Genomic DNA, 19,930 nt, shown 5'->3' with positions numbered 1-19,930 from the left:
TCTGAGGCCAGGTACGACATAGAAACATGTTGTTCAAACTGGAAACTTTTCACCAAATTGTCTCTTTGGAGTGATCATTCATTTTAAAGAATTGGAACATGGATGTGTGTTATAAATTCATTAAAGAAGCCAGGATGTGCTACTATTCTAGCACAGTTACAATCATAGGTTGAGTTTGGAATTTGTGTAAGCTGCTTTCTGTCCATCTTTTTACTCAGGCAGTCTGCAGCCAAGTAAATATGGCCCACTCTGGTAGCTGCAGAATGCAGTTTAATGAGAAGTTGGTTGGGAGGAAATGAGTAATTATAGAGGCAATAATTAATATTTGGGAAAAGAGTAATATGGGCATATGAGTACTTGAGGCAGATGACTAGTGAATACTGGGGGGCAGGTATCTGAAGAGGGAGCGAGATGTTTGTACGATGTGTAATGGGTTTTATGCTGGTAATGGATATTTGGAGGCAAGAGGCTATTTGGGGGGCGGGGGGCATATTTTGGAATGGGTAGTGGGTATGGGAGAGTTGGTGGAAACAGATTGAAGGATAAGGCAGGGTGAAGAATGGGACAGAGGTAAGAGGTAAGTGTTATGGTTTGAATATAAGTATAGATGGAGAGTAGACTTAGATGGAAGAAAGGACATGGAGAGACAGCAGGGGTGAAGCGGAAAGAAGGCGCCATTAAGCAGAGGAGAAAAAGTAGGGGGGAACCAGACAGAGGGAGTCATTGGGAGATGTAGCCCATGGAGGAATGGAGAGAGGCAGGCCCAGTGGATAGCGACAATCATAGAAGAGTGCACAGAAAGTGAAGCTGAAGACAACAAAGCTAGAGGAACAGAGTAAGATCAGAGCGGAATGAAGAAATAAGAACAGGAAATGCTGGAAATACTCAGCAGGTCAGACAGCATCTGTGGAGAGAGAAACAGAGTTAACGTTTCAAATTCTGATGACAGGTCATCGACCTGAAATGTTAACTCTGTTTCTCTCTCCTTCTCAGATGCTGCCATGACCTGCCGAGTATTCCAAAATTTTCTGTTTTCATTTCAGATTTCCAGCATTCGCAGTATTTTGCTTTTGAGGAATGAAGAAACGGGAACTATAGAGGTGAGGGACTGAAGAGAAAAGGTAGCCACAGATGAATGTAGACAGTGCAAGGTTAAAGGGGACAGAGAGCGGTGTGTAAACAGACAGAGGGAGCCATGGAGGAGCACAGCCCAAGAGAACAGAAGGAATCACTGAGGAGTGGAGTAAGAGACAAGGCCAAACGGACAGAGTGAGCTGCTGAAAAAGGGAGCATTGGAGAAGCAGAAAAAAAGAGCAGAGCCAACAAGACAGAGGAGGAGGAGGAGGAGTGAAGCTGAAGCAGAAGGATCCATGAAGGAACAAGCAGAGAGAGAGACACCGTTGGGAAAGGGAGCCATAAGACTAAAGAGACACACAGTCACAGATGAGCGCAGAGAGCCTGGGACTGAAGCCAACAGAAGCAGCCAACAGAGGCAGCCATGGAGGAGAGCCAGCTACACAGAGAAATCCAAAACAGGGAGCGCAATTAAGTTTACAAATTAATTAGTTGAATTACAAATAATATAAAAATATTAAGAAAATCACAAATTAAAGGAGATAAAGGAGAGAAGATACTTAAGATACAATAGATTTTTTGCTCCGTTTAAAGATTCTAGTGGTGACTGGGAAATGGAACAGGCCTGATTTCAGTAAACCTCAGGTGGATGGTGCCACAATGCCAACTTAACTTGGAAATGCAAATCTTGAGAGCTCAGAGGACTGAGAGGTAATTATAATGTAAGTATACGTTAAGTTTGAACAGCTGAAGTTTAAACCTAATACCTTCCTGACCTTCCCATAATCAGAGGATGTGTGCATTACATGTAAAACTGTTAATATATTACAGATATCGTTTTAAAATAGCAAAAGTCCAAAGATAAACCTGTGGGCCACACTGCATTTAATCTATTTTCAGTTTTAACCGTTCTGCCTTATGACTATTCTGTTTTTCCTGTTTCCAAGTCATTTATACAACAACATTATAACATAAGAAATAGGAGCAGGAGTAGGCCAATTGGCCCCTCGAGCCTGCTCCGTCATTCAACAAGATCACGGCTGATCTTCTACCTCAACTCCACTTGCCTGCACTATCCCCATATCCATTGAATCCCTTAATATCCAAAAATTTATCGACCTTTGTCTTGGATATGCTCAACGACTGAGCATTCACAGCTCTCTGGGGTAGAGAATTCCAAAGATTCACAACCCTTTGAGTGAAGAAATTTCTCCTCATCGCAGTTCTAAATGGCCGACTCCTTATTCTGAGACTGTGATCCTGTGTTCTAGATTCCCCAGCCAAGGGAAGCATTATCTCAGCATTAGACCTGTCAAGCCCCTTAAGAATTTTATATGTTTTCATCAGATCATCTTTTATAATTTTCTAAACTCTAATGAATATAGGCCTAATCTACTTAATCTCTCCTCATAGGGCAATCCCCTCATCCCAGGAACCAGTCTAGTGAACCTTTGTTGCACTCCCTCTAAGGCAAGAATGTCTTTCCTTAAGTAAGGAGACCAAAACTGTACACAGTGTTCCAGGTGTGGCCTCACCAATGCCCTGTATTAATTGCAGTAAAACTTCTTCACGCTTATACTCGAATTCCTTTGTAACAAAAGCTAACAGACCATTTGCTTTCCTAATTGCTTGCTGTACCTGCATGTTAACTTTCTATGATTCATGTACAAGGACACCCAGGTACCTCTGAATGCAAACATATCCCAGTCTCTCTCCATTCAAAAAATATTCTGCTTTTTTGTTTTTCCTACCAAAGTGGATAGCTTCACACTTCCCCAAATTATATTCCATTTTCTATGATCTTGCCCACTCAGTCAACCTTGTCTATATCTCTCTGCAGCCTCTTTGCGTCCTCCTCACATCTTACTTTCCCACCGAACAGCGTATCATTAGCAAACTTGGATATGTTACCAAGTCTATTGCTGAGAAAATGCTTCCCCTGGCTGGGGAATCTAGAACCAGGGGTCACAGTCTCAGAATAAGGAGTTGGCCATTTAGGACTGAGATGAGGATATTTTTCTTCACCAATGCCCTGTATTGCCAACCTGAAAAGTCCTGTTTATTCCTACACACTGTCTTCTGTCCATTAACCAATCTTCAATCCATGCTAATATATTCCCCAATCCCATGAGTCCTAATTTTGTGTAATAACCTCTTGTGTGGCACCTCTATTGAATGCTTTTTGAAAATTGAAATACACTACTTGCACTGGTTGCCCCTTATCCATCCTACTAGTTACATCTTAAAAAACTCTCACATTTGTCAAACACGATTTCCCTTTCATGAAACTATGTTGACTCTGCCGAATCATATTACGATTTCCTATAGTTCCAGTTTTTCTCTTCCTCCTTTCTTAAATAGCGGGGTTATGTTTGCCACCTTCCAATCCTTGGGGACAGTTCTAGAATCGAGGGATTTCTGGAAGATTAATATCAGTGCATCCACTATCTCTGCAGCTACCACTTTTAAAACCCTAGGATGCAGGTCGTTAGGTCCAGGGAATTTGTTGCCACTTGGTGCCATTAATTTCTCCTGTACTATCGGCTAGATTTTGGCTGACCTTGCGACCAGGTTTTCGCTGCAATTTGACCCTCCGCGGCGTAAACCTGGTCGGCAAGATCCTCGGCCCCCTCTTTGCGGTGGCGCTTTCACGTATTGCCGGGGAGAGGAGCGCCCACGTGAAATGACGTGTAATGCCGCAGATTGCATTGCTGTCGGCTCCGTCGGGATCCGTACACCACACCCATAAAGGCTTCACCCTTCGAGCAGCGGTAAGCATGAAGACCTGCAAAAAAGTAAGTTAACGTTTTTATTTTTTAATTATTTTGCAGCGATTTATTAGGTAATTGTTTTTTGAATGTTTTGTGAATGTTTTTTTTTCTGTTTTTTGCTATTTTCTCCCCCGCCCCCCCAGGCGTAATTTACCTTTTTCACTGAAAACCGGAAATCTAGCCCAATTTGTCTTTACTTATGCTGATTTCTTCAAGTACCTCATTCTCTCTAGACCCTTGGTTCCCCATTATTTCCGGAATGTTTTTTGTGTCTTCTACTGTGAATGTCTACAACATTTCCTGATTGCCCATTAAAATTTCTCCTGCATCTGCCTCTAATGGCCCCACGTTTACCTTCAGTATTTACATACCTATAGAAACAATTACAATCTGTTTTTATATCTCTTGCTAATTTACTCTCATTCTCTTTTCTCTTTCCTTATCAATTTCTTGGTCCTCCTTTGCTGAATTCTAAAATCCTCCCAATCCTCAGGCTTACTATTCTTTATTGCAACTTTATGAGCCTCTTCCTTTGATCTAATACTCTCTTTAACTTCTCTTGTTAGCCACGGTTTGACCACTTTTCCTGTGAGGTTTTTGTGCTTTAAAGGAATGTATATTTGTTGTAAATTATGTATAAATTCTTTAAATGCTAGTCATTGCTTATCTACTGTCATATCTTTTAATATAGTTTCCCAATCAACCTTAGCCAACTCGCCCCTCATATCTACGTTTAGATTTAAGACCCTAGTTTCGGACTTAACTAAATTGACTTTCAAACTCAATATAAAATTCTACCACGTTATGGTCACTCTTCCCTAAAGATCCCTTTACTACAGGTTATTAATTAACCCTTTCTCATTGCACAATACTAGATCTAAAATAGCCTGTTCCCTCGTTGGTTCCAACATATTGATTGAGAAAACTATCTTGTATACATTCCATGAACTCGTCCTCCACACTATTACTGCAAATTTGGTTTGCCCAGTCTATATGTAGATTGAAGTCCCCCATGATTATCCTTGTTATATTCACCTCTAATTTTCTGATTTATCCTCTGCCCTACATTACAACATTTACTTATAAAGAACATATTTTGGCCTTTAATCAATAAATCCTTACCTTAGCATTAATCACCAATATGGAATTGTGTCAGAAGCTCTCTGAATATCCAAATGTTATATAATGTCAACTGCATTTTTCATACCTATCACATTAGCAATTATCTTCAAAAATACTAGCAAGTTAAACATAACTTCTCTCTCCTGAATCCTTGCTAACTGTCTTTTAACAAGCCATATTTTTCTGAAAGTACTGCTCTATAGTTTCCAGCTATATTCAAAAAGCATGAAGCAGAAGAAAATAAAGGAACATAAACACCGGAAAATTACTACCCATTTGCTGCAGTAGTATCCAACACACTGGGGAATTTTTTTTTTAAATGCACCACACCTGACAGATTTCTAACATGATGAAACTTTGGAACTTTGCAAACCAAGTTAAACACATTGAGTTGTGTTTATTTTTAACAGTGATGTAGCAAAATAGGTTTCATTTTTGAACTAAAATGATTGAAAGTTGATAGGTCTGGTGTCTGCCAGGGATAGTGAACCAGCCTGAAACACACACTATTGAGCTATCAGTGAAAATAAAACCTGCCTATTTTTCTCAGTCACTCTCAGCTACTAATGCTCATTGTGAAGAGCACACAAAATGGTGGCAGGACGGAAAGTGATACATATAAGCTACCCTTTGAAAAGAGTGACAGGAGTAACAATAACAAGTAACATAGGACAAGATGAATCCGGATGTTACAGTGGCATTCCCATTGTTGCAGCAAAGCTGACGGTCCATGAGAGTTCATTTGCGAAAACTGTCTCGAAGCAAAAAGACTTCCAAGACACGTCGAACTTGAACAGTAGGATCTATGGGCTCAATTTTCCTCAGTGATTGGCGGCGTTTTTTTTTGGAGCACCGCTTTTTTATGGTTTCCACAAGGAATGCGCGCCAGTATAACTCAGTTAGTTACGATTTTTTTTAGCTAAGTTTGTTTTTGTGTCATGGGGGTAACCTGATGTCTGCGCCAGTTTTTGTCAATTATGTAAGTTCGTCCCCCCAAAAATTCTCCTCGGTCGGTGTATGCGACCACTCCCAAAAAACTTCTGGTGAGTTATAGAAACATAGAAACATAGAAAATATGTGCAGGAGTAGGCCATTCGGCCCCATCGAGCCTGCACCGCCATTCAATAAGATTATGGCTGATCATTCCCTCAGTACCCCTTTCCTGCTTTCCCTCCATACCCCTTGATCCCCTTAGCCGTAAGGGCCATATCTAACTCACTCTTGAATATATTCAATGAACTTGCATTGACAACTCTCTGCGGCAGGGAATTCCATAGGTTAACAACTCTGAGTGAAGAAGTTTCTCCTCATCTCAGTCCTAAATGGCCTACCCCTTATCCTAAGACTATGTCCCTTGGTTCTGGACTTCCTCAACATCGGGAACCTTCTTCCCGCATCTAACCTGTCCAGTCCCGCCAGAATCTTATACATTTCTATGAGATCCCCTCTCATCCTTCTAAACTCCAGTGAATAAAGGCCCAGTTGATCCAGTCTCTCCTCATATGACAGTCCAGCCATCCCTGGAATCAGTCTGGTGAACCTTCGCTGCACTCCCTCAATAGCAAGAACGTCCTTCCTCAGATTAGGAGACCAAAAATGAACACAATATTCCAGGTGAGGCCTCACTAAGGCCCTGTACAACTACAGTCAGACCTCCCTGCTCCTACACTCAAATCCCCTAGCTATGAAGGCCAACATACCATTTGCCTTCTTCACTGCCTGCTGTACCTGCATGCTCACTTTCAGTGACTGATGAACCATGACACCCAGGTCTTGTTGCACCTCCCCTTTTCCTAATCTGCCGCCATTCAGATAATATTCTGCCTTCGTGTTTTTGCCCCCAAAATGTATAACCTCACATTTATCCACATTATACTGCATCTGCCATGCATTTGCCCACTCACCTAACCTGTCCAAGTCACCCTGCAGCCTCTTAGCGCCCTCCTCACAGCTCACAACACCACCCAGTTTAGTATCATCCGCAAACTTGGAGATATTACACTCAATTCCTTCATCTAAATTGTTAATGCATATTGTGAAGAGCTGGAGTCCCAGCACTGAGCCCTGCGGCACTCCACTAGTCACTGCCTGCCATTCTGAAAAGGACCCGTTTATCCTGATTCTCTGCTTCCTGTCTGCCAACCAGTTCTCTATCCACATCAGTACAGTACCCCCAATACCATGCGCTTTGATTTTGCACACTAATCTCTTGTGCGGGACCTTGTCAAAAGCCTTTTGAAAGTCCAAATACACCACATCCACTGGTTCTCCCTTGTCCACTCTGCTAGTTACATCCTCAAAAAATTCCAGAAGATTCGTCAAGCATGATTTCCCTTTCATAAATTCATGCTGACTTGGTCTGATCCTATCACTGCTTTCCAAATGTGTTGCTATTTCATCCTTAATGATTGATTCCAACATTTTCCCCACTACTGATGTCAGGCTAACCGGTCTATAATTACCCGTTTTCTCTCTCCCTCCTTTTTTAAAAAGTTTTTTATATAAGGGTCCAGCACATATGCATAAATACAAAAAGTTTTTATGGTATCAGTCTATAGGTGACATGTCCTAAAGTGCATCACGAATCACCTCAATGTAAATTGCAGCAACTTGTTTGCAGTCTTATAAGTTATCCTTTCATTATGAGTTATGTAATAGCAGAAAAATACAAGCAACTTACTTCTACACAACAGAGGTTTTTGAAAGGGACATGTATGTCAGCTATAGATATGATAGATAAGGAGAATTATATTTTTGAGCTGTCACAGGCTTCATTTTGTATACCAAGTTATGCTGTAGCAGTGAAGAATAGGTGTGGTTATTATAATCTTCATCCAAACCAAACAACTGAACTTAATGCTTAATTGAACTAAGATTTCAGATCATTGCATTTTGAAGAAATTGCCACTTATCATGAAACTAAAAAGGGTTTATGAAGCAAACAAATCTACATCTTATACCGCTTTTCATGTAATTTAAACAGAAAATTTACTGTTCATTTGAAATAAACATACGAATCACTAAATAACAGTTAAGACATATTCCTCTGCAATTAGAGCGCAAACCAACACGTGGAAAGTTATAACAACTCAAACGTCTAAACAGAATCTGATGCCATTATGTAATAATATGTTTAACAAAATTGTAGTACTTACAGTCTTTACAGTTGTAATTATGCCACTCATTGCAAGTCTCTTTCCACTTATGTTATTTCCATCCAATAAACTGCACCACTATACTGAAATACTGCACAACACTGTTATCAAACACAATAACAACAGGTCATAGTTTCCAACGATTACATTCTAAGTGGTTCCACGAATAATGCTCTTTCAAAGTGCAATCTATAGGTAGCTTAAAGACACAGTCATGTACGTAATGATTTGTAAAATATGAAGAGTTCAGCCATATGAGGGAATGTGTAAATTCTGTTAACTAAATTGATACAAACATTTTACTTTGTTCACTGCTTGTTGAACAGTAAACATTAGAGGCACTAAAGTGATTTGCAGTAAAGCTTGCATCACTGTAAGGTGTTAACTAATCTTAGAAATACCAGTATTCTGTCATTTTTAACCAACTGATTTTGGTATCAGTTGTATCTTATTAGCTCGCAATCACTGACTTGAAGAGATACTACTCGAGTTTCTTCCTAACAGTCAGTTTTAAATACTAGATACTCACTAATCAGCAGACCAAAGGTTGGATCAGGACTTTTTCTGCTCTGTAAATATTCAAATACTGAAAGTCAATGGTGAGTAAAACTGGGCAGGCGTAAAACTGGCGGCTAACCCAAACCTGCCCGTTTACTGCCCAGCGGGGTAGGTTAGCCCCCTGTATGCATGCCTGAAAATCCTTCAAAATATCTTGCTCTGCAGCACCGGTGTTAAACTTATAACACATGGATACAGGCATTTATTAATAAACTCTGACAGGGACTTATATCTTCAGTTTTATACTGAGTTATGATGAACAGTGTGGAAACTAGAGATAAGGGAATAGCTAACACCTGTAAAGTTAAACTCCATTAATGGCTATACTTCTTTCCAGACAAATACTACTCTAAAAAAGGAAAAGAAAAATATATATTTGGAGCATTTCTACCAGACACGACTACCTGCTGCTTTCTAAACCAATGAAATAACTGCCCTATTTCTGAAGCAAAGCACAATGTATTAGAGTGATTTCTATGACCCTGAATACAATGATGAAAAGAAATTATGAGGTACAACAGAATTCCAAAGTTGCCTTGGTCACCTGATTTTCTTCCCAAAGGAGATTAAAATAAAGAACATGGAAAGTAATATTAAATGCTACATAATCTCCTGAAGGCACAGATATCTGAACAGCATGGTACAGCAAAATACGACAATATAACACTGCTTGCTCAGCGAGCCCTTTTAAACATGTACTTTGATAAAAAAAATAAAACAGTGGAGTGATTAAAAGAATTTATGAGTAGCGAATTAAAATTCAAGTTCTCAAAGGATTACCTCAAATATTCTCAGGTACATAACAGAACTATCAGCCATCCTTTTTTAAAAAGAGAGTAAATAACAAAAGGTAAACACTGGAAGTGGCAGTGGAGGGGAAAAGAAAGAAAACTAAGGAAAAAAACTGCAGTGTACTTTAATTACAATGATTCCAGAATTCAGCCACATTAATACCTACAAATCCAAACTGGCTTATTTTATATTCAGGGTAATTCGAGCTAGTTCAGTTATTTCTCTATGTTCACTTTCACTGTGCCCATCGAAAACCAGTTCTGCTCATTCACAAATGAAGGAAGCTGTCTATTTCCTATTTTTTATATTATGAAAAGTAGGTCAATTTAAGTCATTGCTCCCAAATAAATTGTATTTCTTACATGTTAGCTCAAAATAGTGGTATGTATCTGGTCTTGCATGTACTAATTGTTTTTCCATGTGTAATATATTCCTTTAGTATATGACCAGTCCATTATTTTTTAAATCAACTGGCAATATAAGCATGATCTACTTAAGATCATTTCAATTCGTAACCTGAAACCAGTTGATGTCCGTTAAATTGTAATTTTACTAAATATATGTAGAATTAGACGTGCCAGTCATTGTGTGCTGATATACTGTACAAACTCGAAAAAGCAAACATTGCAATGTATCAATCAATACTTAGTGAACACGTTTATACTTTCAGAAGCATTGCATAGTTTTTATGTTTTTTGCACAAATCCCCAAATTATTAAAATAGAATTTAATAATGATATTTAACTGTAATTACAGCATAGGAAGAAAATATTAAAGCCGTTTCTACTTGTTTGTCACCCAGTTGGAAAGATACTGCCTAGAGAGTATCTTTCATTAATTTTTGACAACCATAAATTTATATTCCAAAATTGTTCAGATACCACCTTTAAAGAGAAATGCTTTGAAGAAAGTGCACAATCAATGAATACAGCTAAGAACATAGCTAAGTGTCTTCAAACCTTTTACAAATTGCTCAAAATTGGTCTCTTTCTATTGCTTAGCTTGAGTTTCAGATATTGGAGGTTTCTTTTCATTAAAGTGGTTGCATACAAATGCAATTCACCAAAACACAGCATCAAGCAAAAAATAGCTTGGACATTTTAAATAATTGGTTTTTAGCAAATAAGTTATGACAAAATAGATGATCAAGGGACTTGTAAATGCTAGTGCTGTTATCTTAAAAATGTAACATAGCTGTTTAGAATGACACAACTATTGAGCATCATTTGGTATTTGTAGACCAACTCATGTATGTTTTACTGTTTTCACTGCACATAAACATAGATCATAAAGATAGCAGATATTCTGGCTGCAATTGCGTTGGAGTATTCTGTAGTTCAAGACAACAGTATAGGAATGCAGTAACTAAAAATTGCAATAGGAAACTTCTGCAGAAGGTTATTGAACTCTTAACTGGAGACCATGCATTTGAATCTCAGGGGTACTACCACTGCAACATGACTCCTTTCTTTGGTGAGTATTACTAGTTCTCATACATGTTATTACCTCTCTGTAGGGAGGATCATAAGCTGATAAGGACTAGTCCCACCCTGCAGAAGCTTATCTATTGTCAGCCAGGTATGTTGCTGTACCAATGGTGGTGGTGATGGATAAATATGCAACTGGAGACCATCCAGCCGGCTGACAGCTGGCAATGGCAGGGACGTAATAGGGTGGGGGAAATGGAGGAATAAAGTAAAAAAAAATGCACTCGGGAAGTTTATTGCAACACAATTGAAGAAAATGACATACTAACTAGACATGAGACAGAATCAACCAACATAATAACTGACTCATCATTGAACTGCTTGGCTGTCAGTATTTACTCATCACCAAAACTAGCGATTTACATGGTACCATGGCAATAGAAAGCGAGTCATTCAGTTGATTGACCATGTCTCCAATGTCTACCGGATGGGTGATCTTTTCCCCATTTCTTACAACCTTTAAACTCCCTGTTAGGCATCCATGCATAGAGCTTTGAGGAGCTCCTAATGTGCTTTATGCATGTATGAAACATTTTTGTAAGATGTGGGCCATGATAGTAGATGTACACAGCAAGATTATTTGACTAAAAATTGTGCCACTTGATACAATGTGACAAAACACTGGATATGAGAGATAAGTTTCATTTTAAATATTGGAAAACTGATGAAAGAAAGGGTAGAGATGGAAAGCAATTAGAAAGGAATAAAGGATAGGAAGCAATTGTCAACAGAAACTGGACATTTGACATAGCCATAATAAAAGCATATGAACAAGGTATAATATGAAACTGCACTAATATACAAAGCCCTCAATCAAATGTTTATAGAAGAATGTCACTTAAAGTAGAAATGAAAAAATAAACATTACAATAAACAACTTAAAAAATATAATACAGTACTTTGAAGGTAAGTGCACTGCCAGATATATTCCTTTAAATACTATAAAAATATTGCTAAAAATCTTACTAAATACATAAGATCTAAAAGAGCGTAGCAATAACAATGGATTATAAAAAATGAAATCTATGTGCACATTGCAAACCACAAAACAACAGAAAGCAGTGCAGTACCAAATGGTACGATGGATAAATAAGTTCTAAACATTCTATAGGTATTCTAACTAAATACACTAATGTACTGAAATTCATTAATCATTCTGTCAAAGCGGTCTTAAGTCTTTCACAGCACTAATAACCTTAGCCACAGTTTATCTATATTTGCCATTTACTGCATGAATGTCTCTACATTAAGGGTGCAAGGGAACATTTAGCTTCCATATCATGGATTCACTTCTATAGGTATTCTATACATTGATGATATTCAGGGACACAAAAGTAGAATTCCTTGTGGGTACCTAATAGTTACAGAGAGATTAAAGCAAACATCTAATTTATATATTACGTTATCATATAGATTCTGTGTGCATTGGGGAGAATACTGTCCATCTCTTACAAAAGTTGCTCATAGACTTGAGCTAACAAAACCTCCTCAGAAGAAAGCACTGTGACAGGAGTCACATGCAGACAGACCAGGAGCTGACACAACATACATAGTAGATTACAGTGCAGAGTCAGAACAGAGAGAGGCAGAGAGGAGCCTGAGTCAGAGGGACAGAAAAGATCTGAATAGCCACTGAATTTGTCTCAAAATGTGACTTATCCCTCTTTCTTTCGTAATGTCACATTTTGGATGGTCTCTCCTCCCTGACAAGCAAGGAGGAGAAGGCATTTACTTACATCAAATAACCTTTCTATATACATCTCCTCATTGACCTTGTCACGCAGGATATCCTGACTCTGACGCACAAAGGTCACGTAGGCATCTGCCAAATCCATCCCAGGTTTCTGGTAAGAGAAAAAGAAACGCAAAATTACATTAGATGGTTTGTAATTTTTAAGGCTATATACATCTCATTCTCTTCAATAAATACCAAGTGGCGAAATTGCTCTTTTTATAGCCCTATTAGTGCCCCAAACCTGGAGCGGGACAATTTTGCCCCTGAAGAGTTTTCCTGCACCCGCCAAACAGCAGACAGTTTAATGAAATGTAATGAGGTTTCTGATGGTAATTGGCATGTAGCAAAATCAAAGCCTATTCAATGCTATAATTACCAAAATTGACACATAGAAGGTGAATTCAGCTATTTAATCTCCAAGCAAAAAAAAAGCTCTCTCAAATTATTGGACAAAAAGGAATTTTCAGATAATCTAATTTCAGCCAATCTTTTTCTTTCTGAATATAAATATATACCCATCACATCCATTCCTGTTGTTTCTATACCTTTCACTATAAAGTGAGCATTTTTGTAAATGACACATTTTCCCCTGCTTCCAGCCTACATAGTCCTAGTACACATTCTACTATTATCTGACTAATTGCAATAATACAGGAATCAAATCAATAGCTGGCACAGGATTATAGCTTTTCAACATACCACATTGATAAGTGCCTATGATGTCCCAAATGGCTGGCTCCCAACTTCACCCACTAAGTCAGGAAGAAACCACTTAAAGACTAGACACAAAGAGGGCCGTGGGTAACCCAGGCTGCCTTCACCCAGCTCCTAGAAATCAAATCCCAAGCAAAGTGTACAGCGACCTAGGACCAGTTTGTCTACTGATTCTTTCAGCAAAGTTGACGTGTTAGAGAATCGGAGAAGTGGAGGGAAGAAAGTAAATTCCACATGAGGAAACCAGTAGAACTTACAACTTATTACTTTAAATTTAACACATTTCTACACTTAATTCCTCTTGCTAAATATATTTTGCTAGGACTTCATATTTCATTCTTACTGGACATAAATATGAAGTATTTGCCTGACAGTGAGTAATTATCAAGATGCAACAAAATTATAAAGTGGGATACTGCCTAAAAGCTCACGGCCAGGTGTTTCGAAAGGTTAGGATTGTACATATGTTGCTGAACAATTTACAAAGGTTAATTTGTTCATGGAGAGAAGAGCTAGTGCTGGTCGTTGTCCCTAAGGGATGTCACTCTATCAATATGGAAGCTGATGGCCAAGTGTTTTAGCAGTTAGGAAAAGAGATGGGATTTTTGTACCAAAGGCACTGATTGAAGTGAAGATAATAATGACTTGAAGATATTCAGGGGTGGTGAATGTTTCTAGTAACATTTACAATGTTGTTAAAAGTGTAGTACCTTCAGAAAGAGCTGCTTGAAAATGTATTTCTATTTATTTGCAAACACACAACACATTTATGTAAGGCGCCAATTTTCCTGACCTTTGTAATGTCCCATTTATCTTGGCACAAATGTCAGGGAAAGTGGAGCAGAAACTAATTATGCCAGTTTCTGCTTTACGATGCCCCATGATTTTCAGAGCAGGGAGGTGGGATTGCTGGGGCCTTCATGTGCAGAAGGTACAAGCCCTTCGGTGAGATGCCAGTGAGGTGGAAGGAAGTATTCTTGGTCTTTTGCCTCCTTTTCCTGCTGCGATGTTCAATGAGTGCCCAAGTGTAAAGGCATGGAACATGGCCCCATGGCCTGTCCACGGAGCTCTGCCCAGCAGAGGGTCAGTAAAAGTGTTGGAGGGCAGGCAGAAGACAGGAAGACAAGTGCTCTTTCTTCTTTCCAGTCCCCCAAGATGTTTGCAGGCAATTGGTATCCTCTGCAGCCATCATGCCATGATCTCGAAGGCTCAGCGTGCAGCTGCAGCCCTGAGAAGTCAGTAGCCATGGTTCTTCCTCCCTCTGCTGACATGAGGTTCTGTCTGGGTGGTTCTGTGATGGGGTGCCCCCAGAGATTTTGGCGGTCCACAACAGAACATACTGTCACCACCCAGATTGAGAAGCATCTGGGCAGTCATCGGAGTGCAAAGATGATGGAGAAGCATCTGGGCACCAGATACTTCTCAATCAACAGCTGCTGCCATGCTGTCACCAATTCCATCTTAGCACTTTACCTGTGCATGTGCCAGCACAAAGCTACCCACTCACAAGACATTAGTTAAAACATCAGAAGGGTTGTTACCAATTGAGTCACTGAGCACTAGTGAGAATGAGAACCTGGAAGGAGGATAAAGAACTTCCCTCAGTTGAGGAGCTTAGCGATCCAGATCTCAGGGGCTCAGCCTTTAAAAGAAAAATGTTTCAGGAGCATCAATCCCATGTGGAGGAGTGGAGATCCCTCTACTTTCTCACCCTACTTCATCTGTGTCCGCCCCTGGAATAAACTCTTCCCAACTCTCTTACAGCTGCACTTACAAAATCCCAATTTTCCCGCCTTTTGCCCTCCATTCATAACATTTCTGCTCAATCACACCCTCACCACCACCTTTGATGCCCTAGTCCCTGTTAAAACTATTACTCTCTCTCACCCTGGCCATTCCCCTGGTACAGCCCTCATCATCAATCCCTGAAGTCCAAGGGACGCACACTTGAACGGCTTAGCCATTCACCGCCAGATCTGGCTGAACCACGTAAAGCATTAGCAGAATCATTTTGGAATGCAAAGATAAACCCCGGCTTCTATTCTCTACTGCTAACCATCTTCTTAAACCCCTCTCCCTTGTCTCTTCCACCCTAACCTCTGACAAGTGTGAGGAGCTCATGGAACTCCTTGGGGGTGATATTCGGTTAGCGCCCCTTTTGGGGAGGTAACTTTTTACTTTTAGAAAATTTAGAGTCCGGCGAGATGCCTTGCAAAATTGTGTGAATTTCAGCGTTTTCTCCCCAGGAATGAAGGGGGCAGTAAATGAGCCGCAAATGGCCTCAGCTGGGTGCTGCAGGGACGCTATTCACAGCCACTTACATAATTTCAGCTGAGTTCAGCAATCAGCCTTCAATGCTTGATTCCAGTTCCATCTGGCACTGAAAAGGGAGGTCATTTGAACCTGCTGCTCATTTTCAGCATTGCTGAATGATACGTCCTTACTATGCAGTATAAATGCACACGAGGCCCATGCTTGAGAGAAGATCAGTCTGTGACCTGTCATTTATTCCTTAGCACTCAAGTGATGAAGGTGGGTGGAGCTTCCCCTTTTATACCTGAAGGTCCAGGTTAAGAGTGTCTCCCACCTAGTGGTCATTATTCTCACAGTGTACAACTTAGGTCAGATTATACATGGGTTACAATACTGATTGAATACATCACCTCCCCCCCAAAGTCTTATTGGGATCACAGGTTGAGTCTCTCTGGTGGTTTACGCTCTCTTGGAGAGCGCCTGAGTTGGGGCTCCGGTTGTTGGGCGCTGGCCTGAGTGTCTGCTGTTTGCGGTGTCTCAGGCCTGTCCGGACTGCCCACAGTGATTGGGCTCTCCTCCCTTTGGTTTCGGTGTTCGGTCACTTGTGGTGGAGTGAACTCTACATTGTGTTCTTCCTCTGCTTCTTCTACGGGGTTGCTGAACCTCCTTTTTGTTTGATCCACGTGTTTGCGGCAGATTTGTCCATTGGTAAGTTTAACTACCAGAATCCTATTTCCCTCTTTGGCAATCACAGTGCCTGCGAGCCATTTGGGCCCTGCAGCGTAGTTGAGGACAAAAACAGGATCATTTACATCAATACATCACGCCCTCGCATTCCTGTCATGGTAGTCATATTGTGGCTGGCGCCTGCTCTCGACAATTTCTTTCATGGTGGGGTGTATAAGGGATAGCCGGGTTTTGGGAGTCCTTTTCATTAGCAGCTCTGCGGGTGGAACCCCTGTGAGCAAGTGTGGCCAGGATTTATAGGCCAACAGGAGGTGTGATAAGCGGCTTTGTAGGGAACCCCCTTGGATTCTGAGCATCCCCTGTTTAATTATCTGCACTGCTCGTTCTGCCTGGCCGTTTGAGGCCGGCCTGAACGGTGCCTTTCTGACATGGTTAATTCCATTGCCTGCCATGAAGTCCTGGAATTCAGTGCTTGTGAATCACGGGCCATTGTCGCTGACCAACACGTCCGGTAGACCGTGGGCGGCGAACATTGCCCGTAGACTTTCTACCGTGGCAGAGGCTGTGCTTGAATTTAAAATGACACACTCGATCCATTTGGAGTAGGTGTCTACGACAACCAAAAACATTTTTCCCATGAAAGGACCTGCATAGTACACATGGATGCGTGACCAAGGCTTGGCGGGCCATGGACTGGGGCTAAGGGGGGCTTCCCTGGACGCATTGCCCAGCTGGGCACACGTGTTGCACCTGCGAACACAAAGTTCCAGATCTGCGTCTATCCCTGGCCACCAAACGTGTGACCTGACAATTGCCTTCATCATGACAATGCCCGGGTGCTCATTGTGGAGTTCTCTGATGAACACCTTTCTGCTCATCTGGGGCATGACTACGCGGTTTCTCCACAGTAGGCAATCGGCCTGAATCGAGAGTTCATCCCTGCGCCTGTGAAATGGTTTAAATTCCTCAGGGCATGCTCTGTACGTGGCTGCCCAGTCCCCATTCAGGACACATCTCTTGACTAGAGACAATAGCGGGTCTCTATTTGTCCAGACTTTAATCTGATGGGCTGTCACGGGTGAGCCTTCGCTTCCGAAAGCTTCAACAGCCATGACCATCTCAGCAGCATGCTCGGTAGTCCTCTCAGTGGTGGCGAGTGGGAGCCTGCCGAGTGCATCGGCGCAGTTTTCGGTGTCCGGTCTGTGCCAAATTGTGTAGTCATAGGCGGCTAACGTGAGTGCCCACCTCTGTATGCGGGCCGATGCGTTTGCATTTATGGTTTTGTTATCGGCCAAAAGGGACATTAGGGGTTTGTGATCTGTCTCCAGCTCAAATTTCCTGCCAAACAGGTACTGGTGCATTTTCTTTACAGCATATACACATGCGAGCGCATCCTTTTCTATCATCCCGTAACCCCTTTCTGCCTGGGACAGACTCCTGGAGGCATAAGCTACCGGCTGTAACTGACCCTTGACATTGACATGCTGCAACACACACCCGACACCATAGGACGACGCATCGCACGTTAACACAAGTTTCTTACATGGGTCGTATAATGTTAACAGAGTGCTGGAACATAACAAATTGCGTGCTCTATTCCAAGCTGTCCCCCCAGACCCATTCGCGACCTTTGCGTAGGAGCACGTGTAGCGGCTCTAGCAGTGTGCTCAATTTGGGAAGTTACCAAAATAGTTCAGGAGTCCCGGGAACGAACACAGCTCCGTCGTGTTACGGGGTCTGGGTGCTCTCGTCTTGGACGCAGTAGGGCTGATCCCGTCTGCTTCTAGCCTCATCCCCAGGAATTCTACCTCTGGAGCTAGGAAGACGCACTTCTCCTTTTTCAGTTGCAGCCCTACCCGGTCCAGTCTGCGTAGCACCTCCTCCAGGTTGCGGAGGTGTTCTTCAGTATCGTAACCCGTGATGAGGACGTCGTCTTGAAAAACCACCGTCCCTGGAATCGACTTGAGGAGGCTTTCCATTTTTCGTTGGAAAATCGCTGCGGCCGAGCGAATCCCAAACGGACATCTGTTGTACTCAAATAACCCCTTGTGTGTCGTGATGGTGGTCAGCTTCTTCGACTCACTCGCCAGCTCCTGGGTCATGTAAGCTGAGGTCAGGTCCAATTTTGAAAAAAGTTTGCCACCAGATAGTGTCGCAAAGAGGTCCTCCGCTCTCGGTAGCGGGTACTGGTCTTGGAGTGACACCCGATTGTTGGTGGCCTTGTAATCACCACATATCCTGACCGACCCATCCGCCTTGAGAACCGGCACAATCGGGCTCGCCCAGTCACTGAATTCGACTGGCGAGATGATGCCTTCCCTCAGCAGGCGGTCCAATTCGCCTTCTATCTTTTCCTGCATCACGTACGGCACCGCTCTGGCCTTGTGGTGTACTGGCCTGGCGTCCGGACTTATGTGACTCACTACCTTGGCCCCCATGAAAGTGCCGATGCCGGGTTGAAATAATGAGTCAAATTTGTCCAGGATCTGTGAGCATGATACTCGCTCCACAGAGGAAATTGCATTGACATCGCCCCATTTCCAGTTCATGACAGCAAGCCAACTCCTCCCCAGTAGTGCGGGACCGTCCCCTGGGACAATCCAGAGTGGCAACCTGTTCTCCGAATCTTTGTGGGTCACGACTACCGTGGCGCTGCCTAGCACCGGAATGATCTGCTTTGTGTAAGTTCGTAGCTGTGCGTCAATCAGCGATAATTTTGGCCTCCTGGCCTTGGACGCCCACAACTTTTCGAACTGTTTGATACCCATCAGGAACTGGCTGGCCCCCGTGTCTAGCTCCATTGACACTGGGATGCCATTGAGGAGCACTTTCATCATTATCGGTGGCGTCCTGGTGTATGAACTGTATACGTGCTCCACATGAACTCGCTGAACTTCAGCTTCCAGCGATTTCCCCCAGCGTTCACTTCTGCAATTTCTGCAAGTATTTTGCTCATTTCTGCAAACTCTGGCTGAGTGTGTGCCTCCACGCCTCCAACATGAGCTGTTGTTTGAAACAAAAGGTCCCTTGCCAGTCGATCGTCCCTGACTGCCCCTGTGACTGTCCTTGAATGCGCCATTAACAGGTGTTGATGGCCCCATTACTGGCCACATTGTCCCTTGCAATGGCGTGAATCACCGTTCAACTTGCCATTGTCTCTGTCGAACTCCCCCTCTGGGTTCGACTACATGTTGGGGCATGCCCGATTGCCCTTGTCTGCCTGGAGAACTGTATGCTGCTTTAACAATGTTGAATCTCTGTCCCAACCATTCCTTAACACAATATCTCTCGTCTGTTCTGCTAGTGGCCATGCTCGCGTGGTTTAAATCCCAGTTTCTCGTCGCCATTGATACGTCCTTACTATACAGTATAAATGCACACGAGGCCCATGCTTGAGAGAAGGTCAGTCTGTGACCTGTCCTTTATTCCTTAGCACTCAAGTCATGAAGGTGGGTGGAGCTTCCCCTTTTATACCTGAAGGTCCAGGTTAGGAGTGTCTCCCATCTGGTGGTCATTGTTCTCACAGTGTACAACTTAGGTCAGATTATTCATGGGTTACAATGCTGGTTGAATACATGACAC

At 42.0% G+C, this 19,930-nt stretch overlaps 1 protein-coding gene across 2 annotated transcripts in view; it reads right to left on the bottom strand.

Annotated features, from left to right (window-relative positions):
* cadpsa (Ca2+-dependent activator protein for secretion a) overlaps positions 1-19,930 on the bottom strand; it is a 603,717-nt gene that overhangs the window by 82,388 nt on the left and 501,399 nt on the right. For both annotated transcript variants that reach the window (XM_070894664.1, XM_070894665.1), the window contains one exon: positions 12,696-12,803. In XM_070894664.1, the coding sequence (XP_070750765.1) occupies positions 12,696-12,803 (108 nt within the window). The remainder of the gene's footprint in view (positions 1-12,695; positions 12,804-19,930) is intronic.

This window comes from Pristiophorus japonicus, chromosome 12 (genome assembly GCF_044704955.1).
Source record: "Pristiophorus japonicus isolate sPriJap1 chromosome 12, sPriJap1.hap1, whole genome shotgun sequence".
Classification (NCBI taxonomy): domain Eukaryota; kingdom Metazoa; phylum Chordata; class Chondrichthyes; family Pristiophoridae; genus Pristiophorus; species Pristiophorus japonicus.
Note: the sequence above shows the minus strand (reverse complement) of the source record. Positions and strands in the feature narration are given on the sequence as shown.